This window comes from Mus caroli, unplaced genomic scaffold (genome assembly GCF_978045245.1).
Source record: "Mus caroli unplaced genomic scaffold, Mus_caroli_1 scaffold_11, whole genome shotgun sequence".
Taxonomy (NCBI): domain Eukaryota; kingdom Metazoa; phylum Chordata; class Mammalia; order Rodentia; family Muridae; genus Mus; species Mus caroli.
Genome location: NW_028227266.1, coordinates 112179316 through 112190624, shown reverse-complemented (window position 1 = coordinate 112190624; position 11309 = coordinate 112179316). Strand labels below are relative to the sequence as shown.

The following is an 11309-nucleotide window of genomic DNA, read 5'->3' as shown; positions in this document are numbered from 1 at the left end:
GCAGAAAGTAAGCATGCCTGCCTATTTCCCCCTCTGCTTTCATTTGAGGATGTGACGTGGCCAACTCTCTCATCAGCTGCGATTATAAGCTACAATAAGCTCAGTCTACCCTAGGTTGTATTTTTGCAGGGTCTTTTATCACAGCAACAGAAATTAAACTATAACATTTTTGTATAACACGGTATATATATTTTTAAAAGATTTATTTATATAACTTATGCATGTGAGTGCTCTATTTGCATGTATTCCTGCATGACAGAAGAGGACATCAGATCCCATTATAGATGGTTGTGAGCCACCATGTGGGTACTGAGAATTGAACCCTCTAGAAGAGCAGCCAGTGCCCTCAACAGTTGAGCCATCTCTCCAGTCCAGGACATGGTATTTATTATCTACCAACCGTTGATCCTTGTCCCTGCCTCTTCTCAGCTGGGCCCAGGTCCACAGTCCCATGGAGGGTACTGAATGCTAGCAATGAATGATACTTCTTGTCCTCAGTTGTGGACATTTCCCCACGGACAACCTCTTGTTAGCTCCATTTTTGAATTGCACGACCCCTCTGGGAGTTGGTAAAAGCCTCACAAACATCTCTATTCTGCTTGCGTGTCCTGCCTGAGTTTCAAGTTTGCTTTCCAGCTGTGAAAAACATATGTACGGACGGCGGTAATTGGGAATTTAATAATTTTTTGATGTTTCTTGTGGTGTTTAGGAGGTCCGTTGAGAACGAGCCATATTTTTCTTCAATGTTTCCCTATTCTGTGCTGAAGCTGTCTGAGCTAAAGCTACACGGGGCTTTTATTCTCACCACCCCCACAGGCAGGCTAACTTTGAAGTCATTTCCTTTTTAAAGGGAATGCATATTGGTTCTTTATTTTCTCTTTTTGTTTTTATTGCTATAGTGTTCTGTGTAATTTTTTTCCAGGTCATTATAGAAATAAAATATCCACGGGGAAGAAACCACAAGAGTCAGAGCTTCAGACGTGAGGGCTCTCTCCTGTGAGCACAGGTCTTATGGTTCTAGTGGATGCTTGTGTTTTTCACTCCGTGCTATTTGATTACGAGGTCATCAAATGATACTAGCTCTATTGTGCTCACTCCCCAAAGCTTGAGACTAAGGGAAAAATTGTGACCTGTGCTGTTATCACATCCTGGGAGCTCCCACCTTACCTCTGAGGGAATCCATACAGCGCACTGGGAGTCTTGGAAAGAGTGGGTGAATTCTCTGACTTGCTTATTGGAGACATGTGGCACTGTGCCACCCAGGGATGCCATCTGTGGGTTTTGGGATGAGCCAAGTAATCTACATTCTTCTATTCTTTTCTCCCCTCTCCATCTACCACAGGAGCAGGGTGATGACTAAGCTTCCTTGGTAGCTGGCTGGATTTGGACTCACCTTGGAGACACGCCTGAGGTGTGTCTGTGAGACTGTTTTTGCTTAGACTTTAACTGAGTTAAACTGAGATGTGAACGTGGGCAGTACTTTTCCCATGGGTTGCGATCCTAGACTGAATGAAAAGGAAACCTCAGGAGAAGATGAGTGCTGGCATCCATCTTTCTCCGTGTTCTGACTGTGGATGCAGTGTGACCAGCTCCCTCGTGCTCCTACCACCATGATGAACGGTTTCCCCTCAAACAGCAAGCCAAACTCAACCATTGCTCTGGCCCTGAGAATTTGCATTTTAATGCATAGTATACAGTTAGAGAAACCGAGGCTCAAGGCACAGTGGGATGCCCATGGACTTTAGAGACTCAGTGTTATCCTTGGGGCTGGGCCTGGTCTGCTGTCTTGAGCTCTTTCCTGGGCTCAGTTTAGCAGCATTCTGGACCCCACAGGAGGCCAGCCACCAGCACTGCTTTCCTGCCTTCCTCCTCTGCTTAAGAGCGGCATTTCTGCTGTGATATGTACAATTGGACAGTCCCTGGAGTCTGGGACTCTGGCCTGATCTAATTTTATACTTTGGTGGGTCATTGAAGAGAGTCCCGGTGTCCACTTTGGAACCTTCTGCAGCCCAGATGTCTACACAGAGGCTCGGCAGCTGGAAGATTGTCTCCTTTCATAGGCAAAGCCTTGCTTGTCATGCAGTGGCATCTCTGTGCAAGGGTAAATTTGACTCCTCTACTTTGGAATTATCGTGTGCTAACAGAATTCTCAGACTCACAGGTACGTGGATAATTAGGACTCTTGTTAATCATTCTGTGTCCCTCTCCCCTCCCCCGCCCTCCAGCAATGAGATTCACACAGATTAATTACTGACTGCTATAAATAAATGTAGAGAAAAGCAATCTGCATAGGAGAGGCAGAGGGTAACTGTCATTTAATATAGCGCAGCTTTCCCGCACACCTGTTCTCCCCTCGCCGTCACCATGGAAACCACACTTTATAAGAGAAGCTATGCATAATTAGCATGGATGGAGGTCTATATCAATCAGAATAATTTGGAAGAATACTAAAAGCCCGAAGGAGCAGGCAAAACTACTTGTCTCAGTAGGAAGGGATCAGATCTCCACTGTGTGGTAAATGAGGAGGCAGTTACAGTAAGAAATCAGCAAAACTAGAGATTCTGGGTCAGCCGAAAGATGGGGCAGCAGCCTGCCTGCGCGGGAGAGAGAAAACTTTGTCGTTGAGTTTGCTTTTCTTTTCAAGTGCTATTTAGGGCTGCGCAGAGGAAACACGAGCCAGACAAACAGATATGTACATCGCAAGGTGCTGGTGCTGGAACTGCAGGAAGTTTGAGTGTGGGGTGGCTGTGCGCACAGGGGACCTCTGCGTCATGGTTGGCAGTGGGCCTGGGGTGAGAAGCTAGAGGGTCTTGGTGCGGAGTGTGGGGCTTCTCTACGGAACAGTGGGCAGCTTTCAATCGAGGTGTGGGGTTTTAGGAGGCTTGGATTTGCCAAATTGTTTCTGAGTGTGGGCAGGGACCTTAGATTATTTCCGTGCCCTAGTTCTTGGAGGATGAATGAAGTCACAGAGAGAAGAAACAAGCCCGAGGTTTCAAAGCCGCTGAGGGCCTTTCTGAGGCCAGAGCTCAGCATGGTTTCTCCTTCACTCTGTTTGCTGGGCCATGGGGCCAGACCAGGGCTTTGTTCATCTAGGATAGGAACTCAGGCCTTTCCCAGAGCACCTGGCAGACACGGATTTCTGTGTGGTTTTCTTTCAAATGCAGCTATTTGTCTTCAGTCGCGTGATTAAAGCCCCTTGATTCTACAAGCATTCATTTTTAGTAATGAGATAATAGCGTGCTCAGGACACATAAAGTTTCCTGTAAATTATAAGTTTCCCAGTAGGCACCAGGGATCACTGTTCATAGAAATGGACATTTCAACACGCATGCATCACCAGTTGGTGTGCGTCAGGATCTACTGCAGGTGCTGGGCATAGTCATGTCTAGGACATCATCTTCCGTTCTTGTAGATTCTGCAGTCTATTGGGGGAACACGAGATTCTAGCCCGGAAACAAATGAATAACTTTTTAGATCGTTGTAAAGTGCCTAGATGCAAGTGGGCAGCCCTCAGGCCAGGGTCTGGGCCAGGACTTTGGAATGTCCCCTATTTGCCGAGATGTGCAGCAAACAGAAGTCTTAGGTGGGGAGGTGCTGTGGTTGGGGGTCACCTCTCTGGGGGCGTCTGTCTGCCCATTAATTTGGGACTAGTGTAGGCCAATGAAATCCCCAGTAGCTCCTGTTGTCCTCACAACAAAGTAAGGGTTTGTAGCTCAGCTACAGGGCCAGTGGTCCTGCCTCATCTTTCTTCATTGCTATTCTGTGCTTTATCTCTTTGTGGTACTGCTAGAAGTTGAAATATTAAAAAGGGAGACTAACGGCAAAGCGTAGGGAATAACATTAAACGTTTATAAATCAGCCCTTGCCAATGTACCTGGTGTTATGCACATTGCTGTGTGATGTTTAACTCATTACCTCTTCAAAACACAGAAACTAGCATTAAGTTGATTTTGCAGAAGAGAAAAGTAAGGGGGAGAGATTAAGGATTTTTCCCCCCCAAGGTCAAATACCTAATTGAATGATGTTCTAGGAGTTGAAACCAAAACCTGTTTATGCCATTAACCTCTGTGCTAATTTGATAAATCACTAGCGTCAGTATGTTAATAGGAAAGGCTCAATTTCTACAGTTCTCACATTAAGAGAAACGAGAAGCAGCAACTACCATTGCAGTATGTGTCTGATGGGCAGAAAAATATTCAAGATCCAATGATTTCCAAAAATCTGCACAAATTTGACCCCTCAGATTCTCCCTGGAATTAGGATTATCGTGATTAGGTCAGTCGAGGTAGGAAGACCCACCATCAAATAGGAGGCACGGTTCTGTGGGCTGGGATCTTAGACTGCATAAGGAGAAAGGAAGCTACTCGAGGACAGGTGTTTATAGATACCTTCTTCCGGGCCGTGGACACACTCTGCTGCTTCAAGTCCCTGCCCCTTTGGCTCTCCCAGAGGATGGACTGATTGTACTATCAAACTGTGCACCTAAATAGACCTTTCCTTTCTTAAGTCATGTTTGTCAGAGTTTTTTTTTTTTTTTAATTTTAATGTAGTGGTACTTTCCTGTAATCCCAGCACTCCATAGGTGTAGGAAGAATCAAGTTCAAGGTCATTTTCAACTATATGGTGAGTGTGAGGGCAACTTGAACTTGAGTTCCTGTTTAAAAGCACATGAGGCTAGTAGAAAGACTTTGTCAGTTTCCAGCCTGGCTAATGGAGATGACTGTAACATAATTCCTAAAATTCTAAAATTGCCATCTAATTTCGAGTGCTTTGGGCATTGTGAAGAAATACATACCAGAAATGAATGCTCTGTCCTTTCTCCCCATCCTGGTCAGTATTCTTCTAAAACATTCTCCCCCCCCCACCCCCAAACACTGCCTATATGCAGAAGCTGGCCACCACTTCCACAGACTTCAGCTTTCCCACCATATCCCTATTCCACAAAAGCTTTTCTTTTACAGTCAATAGGTAAACATGATGCTGAGGGTTAAGAATGTAGGTCAGTGGTAGCATAGGGCTACGGGGAATGTGAAAGGCCCTGGGCTCAGTCTCCAGCAATGAAAAGGAAAATGGTGGTTTGATTCAGGAGGAAGGGGGTGAAGTGTCTTTTCTCTCAGGTGGATCTATGGGTAACATGCTGGCTCCCATCAATGTACTTCAGGCATAATTTTCTTCAAAATGGTTATTCTGGCTTTGAAACTGGAATGGTTATTCTCTTATGGATATCATAAGAAATGGTAATATTTTTTATAACATCAAGACATAGTGTCAACCTAAACATCCCTCTGTTCCAGAATCTTCTCTATGGATGCTTGGGTTAAGGTGAGCACAAAAGGTTGACTTTGTTGTCTATTCCTTTGACTTTTATATCAATTATATATTTGTACCTTTGCATGGAATATGGTTACTTATATGTGTGTACATGAATAAAATATGTTTAATAAGCATGCATAAAATATATGAACTTAAAAACTGTTCCCTGGTGGAGCATTATAGTCTTGGTTGAAATATCTAAGTGACTTTCAAAAGAAATCATTAGTTCCACTCCAGTGTATTTTGTGTCTGTGGAGGAGGTCACACTCCACACAGCTATGATTCTTAATTTTTTGTTATTGTTTTATAAGCCCCCTGAGAATTCTGGTAACTTTTGTGAATAGGACAGAACAAGTTAAAAACAAAGCAAAACTGTTGAGTCTGTTGCTCGTGGGGTAGACACATCTTTCAAATTTAATGTCTTGTAAATTATTATCTTCCAATTTTATTCATCTACCTATCTCTATCTCCATCTCCATCTCCATCTCCATCTCTATCTCTACCTAATACCCACACACATACACACGCTAAAGGAGTACTGATATAGTTTCTTTTCTGTTGCTATGATGAAACATTCTGACGCATAGCAACTTGAGGAGGAAAGGGTTAGTTTAATTTATACATCCAGGTCACAGACCCTCATTGTGCTATGTCAAGGACAAAACCCAAGGGCAGGAGCCTGCTGCAGAAACCATGGAGAAATGCTGCTTGCTTAGCTAGCTTCCATCTATATCTGAGGACACCTGCCCAGGGAATGGTGCTCCCTGTAGTGGGGAATCTTCTTATATAAACTACCAAACGAGACAACCCTTCACGAATATGTCTATAGACCTATTTGGAAAAGACATTTACTCAGTTGAGAATCTGTTTGGGTGATTTTACACTTTGTCAAGATGACAAAGTTGACTAGGACAGGGACCTTTACATTTGTGGCAGATTGTAAAATTGCTCCTTATCTCCTCTGTCTTTGGAGTGTCTATGACTTTAGTAATTCCCTAATAAAGGAATGAGGTCCCTTTCTCCACCTCTCACATGCCCTGACCCCTGGTCAGTTTTGCCAATAGAATTTGGGGAAAATGATGGTTGAGTCTTAGCCTCATAAGATCTGGTTCATTTTCCTATCTCTCTTAAGGGCCCATCTTCTGCTTTCATGATTGTCTCCAAGCCAGAGTGATGGAGGATGGAGAGAGAATGTGGATTGGTACTAAGGTGTCATGTGACTGCCTCAGGTGAGTAGAACTCTTTCCTCCTCCTCCTCCTCCTCCTCCTCCTCCTCCTCCTGCTGCTGCTGCTGCTTAGCTGAGAGGGAGCCCAGCCAGATCAGAGAGGCATGGCTCAGATCTGCAGAATCACTCATTTAACTTTTAAACTTATAGGTAGCCCTCCAAACTTGTCTTAAACCAGTACATTTTAGGATAGTTTTTCAAATGATTATAAGTAATAGATAATAAAAAGTATCCCAGAGAAATGCAAATCAAAATAACCCTGATATTTTACCTCACACTAGTCAGAATGGCTAAGATCAAAAATTCAGGTGACAGCAGGTGCAGGTGGGATTGCAAGTTGGTACAACCACTCTGGAAACCAGTCTTGTGGTTTCTCATAAAATTGGACATAGTACTACCGGAAGATCCAGCAATACCATTCCTGGGCATATACCCAGAAGATGTTCCAACTGGTAATAAGGACACATGCTCCACTATGTTCATAGCAGCCTTATTTATAATAGCCAGAAGCTGGAAGGAACCCAGATGTCCCTCAACAGAGGAATAGATACAGAAAATGTGGTACATTTACACAATGGAGTACTACTCAGCTATGAAAAACAATGAATTTATTGAATTCTTAGGTAACTTGATGGATCTGGAGGATATCATCCTGAGTGAGGTAACCCAATCACAAAAGAACACACATGATATGAACTCACTGATTAGTGGATATTAGCCTAGAAACTTAGAATACGCAAGATACAATTTGCAAACCACATGAAACTCAAGAAGAAGGAAGACCAAAGTGTGGATACTTCGTTCCTCCTTGGAATGTGGAACAAAATACCCATGGAAGGAGTTACAGAGACAAAGTTTGGAGCTGAGATGGAAGGAAGGACCATCCAGAGACTGCCCCACCTGGGGATCCATCCCATAAACAACCACCAAACCCAGACACTATTGCATATGCCAGCAAGATTTTGCTGATAGGATCCTGATATAGCTATCTCTTGTGAGGCTATGCCAGTGTCTGGTAAAATACAGAAGAGGATGCTCACAGTCATCTATTGGATGGAACACAGGGGCCCCAATGGAGGAGCTAGAGGAAGTACCCAAGGAGCTGAAGGGGTCTGTAACCCTATAGGAGGAACAACAATATGAACTAACCAGTACCCCCTGAGCTTGTGTCTCTAGCTGCATATGTAGCAGAAGATGGCCTAATTGGCCATCATTGGGAGGAGAGGCCCTTGGTCTTGCAAAGATTATATGGCCCAATGTAGGGGAATGCCAGAGTCAGGAAGCTGGAGTGGGTGGGTTGGGGAGCAGGGTGAGGGGAGGGTATATGGGACTTTTGGGATAGCATTTGAATTGTAAATGAAGAAAATATCTAATAAAACATTGTTTAGATAATCAAAAAAATAACCCAGAAAGTGATTTCTGTGAGTAAAGGGTTTATGTCTGATTCTGAAGTTATCATGAGCACCTAGAACATAAACACCATTTATCATGAAATGTTCATAAAATGCTTGGGTACGATGAGTGTTCTCTGCTTAGCTTCCTGAAGTATAGGGGCTTGTGTGCTATCTAGAATGCCACACGTGGACTTGGCACTGCACTGGCATTTCGTAGACCGTGGTAGAAAGTGTGTAGTAAGCAAAGATGTGGGGATCTTGAGTCCCCACATCTCAGTAGACTTATGTCGCCAGGGAAGGCCATCAGCTCATTCCTCTTCTCTCTAGGAGGAGGATTCCTTCATTCTTACCCATTGCTGTGTGATGAGCTGCCTCTCTGGAGACATTCCTTCCCACTCGAATTAGCTGAGTCATATAACTTGTTCTAGCTAATCAGATGTGGGCAGAAGGGATGTATATCACAGCCAATCAGAAGCCCTGAAAGTTCCTGCTCATAGTCCCAGTTCTCACTCTCTTTCTCTTACAAGGCTCAACATCCTGAAAAAGTTGGGGGGCAGGGGGCAGATGCCTCAGCCTGAGTCCTGAAAGAAAACGGGCCAACCCAGGGGTCATAGCTGGCTCACCACCAGGTGAGGAAGGAGGGTTATGGTAACAAGATTTGGTGACTGGACGTCCTCCAACTTTTTGTCTTTTGAACTTGAGACTTCTTTGTAAGGAACAAAACACATCTATCTTGTTTGAAACACTGATTTGTGTTTTCTGTTTCTCATGACCAGACTGAATTGTAAAACATTTTTGGACAGTTTCATGCACGGAGATGATGAAGGTAGGCTGTTTTTCACTCCTCAGTACTCCCTCATGTCCACTCCTTCTCCCATGGAAACCCTTTCCAATAACCCCCTTCTCCTCTCAAATCCCGTGTGGGAGCTCTCGCGAGTGTGTGTGTGTGTGTGTGTGTGTGTGTGCGTGTGTGTGAAGTATATCGTGTGAGTGTGTGAGATATCTTTAAGTTTCTTCAGTTTTGTCTATACTTCTGAAGGAAATTACTTCCCCTCTCTCAACAACCGTTAACTTCCAATAGGCCCCCTGGGAGGGGTGGGACTTCATGAGTTTCTCCTCCATCCATTATGAAATGTAGTAATTCTTTCCTGCCACCAAGATGCTAAAGTCTACCAAGGAAGCCAAGGAGGAACCTACCTATTTTAGGATGGAGGAGAGGATCAGGAAAGAGCTGTTTGTACAAACGATTTCCTAGTGGACATCGGGAAGACGAAAAGGAAGGGTGCAATAAAGACTGAAGGTCAGACAGCAGCAGAACAGAGAAAAGAACACGCAAAGGCAGGAGAGCACTGAACGAAAGCAGATATCTAAGAGGCAACGAGTCCAGGAAACAGTACAGATGAGGCTGAATAACGAGGTAGCAGCCAGTTTGTCTCTGGAGTGACTCAGGGGCCAGGGCAAGGGATTTGGTCTTTCTTTCAAGAGCACTGAGAAACCATCGAACATAATCTAAAATAAGCCAACCTCTGATTTAAAGAGATAATTGGATCAGCTGCGTGGAAAACAATCAGAGTCCTTACGACTCAGGGAGCCTGGAGTGGGAATTCCTTATAGAATGCATATGGATTCATATATGTTTTTATATTTTATATCCAAGTCTCTACTCCACCTAGGATCTTGCTCACAGCAACAGCTAAGGCTTATCCTTGAGTAGATATGGATAGCTGTTTGCTCCAACGCTGTTGATTGAAAATGTCCTTTGCCTGTTGCTTTTCTATCACACATTTGGCATAAACTCATTTCTACAGCAGTTACGGTTGTACATTTTAGGTTATTGTAATGTTCTGGTCTGTCTTTCTCTCCTTGCGCAGTCTGCGCTGTCTCCTTTACTGTGAGTCATTTATCTTCATGATTCTCTAGGCTATTCTTTTTTTTTAATCTATTTATTTTATTTATATAAGTACACTGGAGCTGTCTTCAGACATACGAGAAGGCACTAGATCCATTACAGATGGTTGTGAGCCACCATGTGGTTGCTGGGAATTGAACTCAGGACCTCTGGAAGAGCAATCAGTGCTCTTAACCACTGAGCCATCTCTCTAGCCCCTAAGCTATTCTTTTTAATCCCTTATTTTTTAATATGTTTTAGAGTCAGTGTTTACACACACACACACACACACACACACACACACACACACACACACACCAGTCTAATGAGATGTACTTTTTAAAAAGCAACACCCTCTATTGAGGCTTTTATAATGAGTATCGTATTGGAGGCAAGTGAGATTTGTCTTAGTTTCTTTTCCCACTGCTGTGATAAAAAAAGCCTGACAAAATCAACTCAAGAGAGAAAGGATTTCTTTGGCTTACCAGTCACAGCCATCACTTCAGGGAAGTCAAGGTGGCAGGAATTTGAAACAGATGTCACATTACATCCACAAATCAGAATCTGAGCAATGACTTAATGCATGTGTGCCTAGCTCACTATCTCTGCTCAGAATCCCTTGCCTAGGGAATAGTGCCGCTCACTATGGGCTCTCCAACCTTAATTAACATAATCAAGATAATCCTCCACCAGACATACTCATAGGCCATCCTAATATAGACATTCTCTCAGTGAGACTCCCTTTCCAAGTGATTCTGGATTGTGTCAAGTTGACAATTAACAATGACCATCACAGGATCTATGAAGAACTGAAACTTCCAGTCTGTGAGCACAGAATATCTATCAGTATATAGAGACCATTCTTGATTTTGATTTTTTTTCAGTTGTGTTGTGTACTTTCCTGTTAAAATTCTCACATACATATATTTTAGATTTTCTCCTGGATATTTAGTATTTGGGATGCTGTTGCTAATAGTCTTTTAAAAATTTTGTTTTTAAGTTATTGCTGGCATTAATAAATTCAATTACTTCTGAGCATTAATCTTTAGTATTATTATTACATTTACGTGTTAATTCTAAAGTCTGTAGATTATTTTGGGTTATTGTTGTGCATATAATCCTCTCATTTTCAGACAATGGAAATAAAATATTTTCTTTCTAATATGTTTTGCCTGTGTTTATTTTTCTTACTGAGCTGGTTAGAGCCCACAGAATGACGACAAGGAGAACTGTATTTAACCTTGTATCAGGCTCAGAGAGAAAAGATGGCATCTCACACTTTTGTTTGATGGTGAGACATCAGTTCTCATGCTAATCAGGGCCCCTGTTAGCTGATAGGAGAATCTCCATGTATTTGCTGTGCTGAAACTGCTGGTTCATAACCTTTGACCTGCCAACCCCTTGAGATTCAGGTCGTTGTATTCGAGGTTGCTGTTTAGCTTGCGTTTGCTGTATAGCTGAAAATGACATTGAACTGTTGATCCTCAT

The 11309-nt window shown here is 43.1% G+C and overlaps 1 protein-coding gene across 1 annotated transcript; it reads left to right on the top strand.

The window, feature by feature from the left end:
* Positions 1-1707: 1707 nt before the first annotated feature.
* On the top strand, positions 1708-9523 carry LOC147002152 (uncharacterized). Its single transcript, XM_085828306.1, has 4 exons — positions 1708-2161; positions 6446-6542; positions 8710-8759; positions 9093-9523. Exons 1-4 carry the CDS (start codon positions 2014-2016, stop codon positions 9137-9139), a joined length of 342 nt encoding a protein of 113 aa, XP_085684432.1. The 5' UTR covers positions 1708-2013; the 3' UTR covers positions 9140-9523.
* Positions 9524-11309: the final 1786 nt, after the last annotated feature.

What these genes read in the sequence shown, in the direction of transcription:
- LOC147002152 (XM_085828306.1), top strand. Translation starts at nt 2,014, where the DNA reads ATGTCTACACAGAGGCTCGGCAGCTGGAAGATTGTCTCCTTTCATAGG. An exon ending in CAGAATTCTCAGACTCACAG is followed by an intron (nt 2,162 to 6,445) that starts GTACGTGGATAA and finishes ATCTCTCTTAAG; the next exon opens with GGCCCATCTTCTGCTTTCAT. An exon ending in CATGCACGGAGATGATGAAG is followed by an intron (nt 8,760 to 9,092) that starts GTAGGCTGTTTT and finishes CCTGCCACCAAG; the next exon opens with ATGCTAAAGTCTACCAAGGA.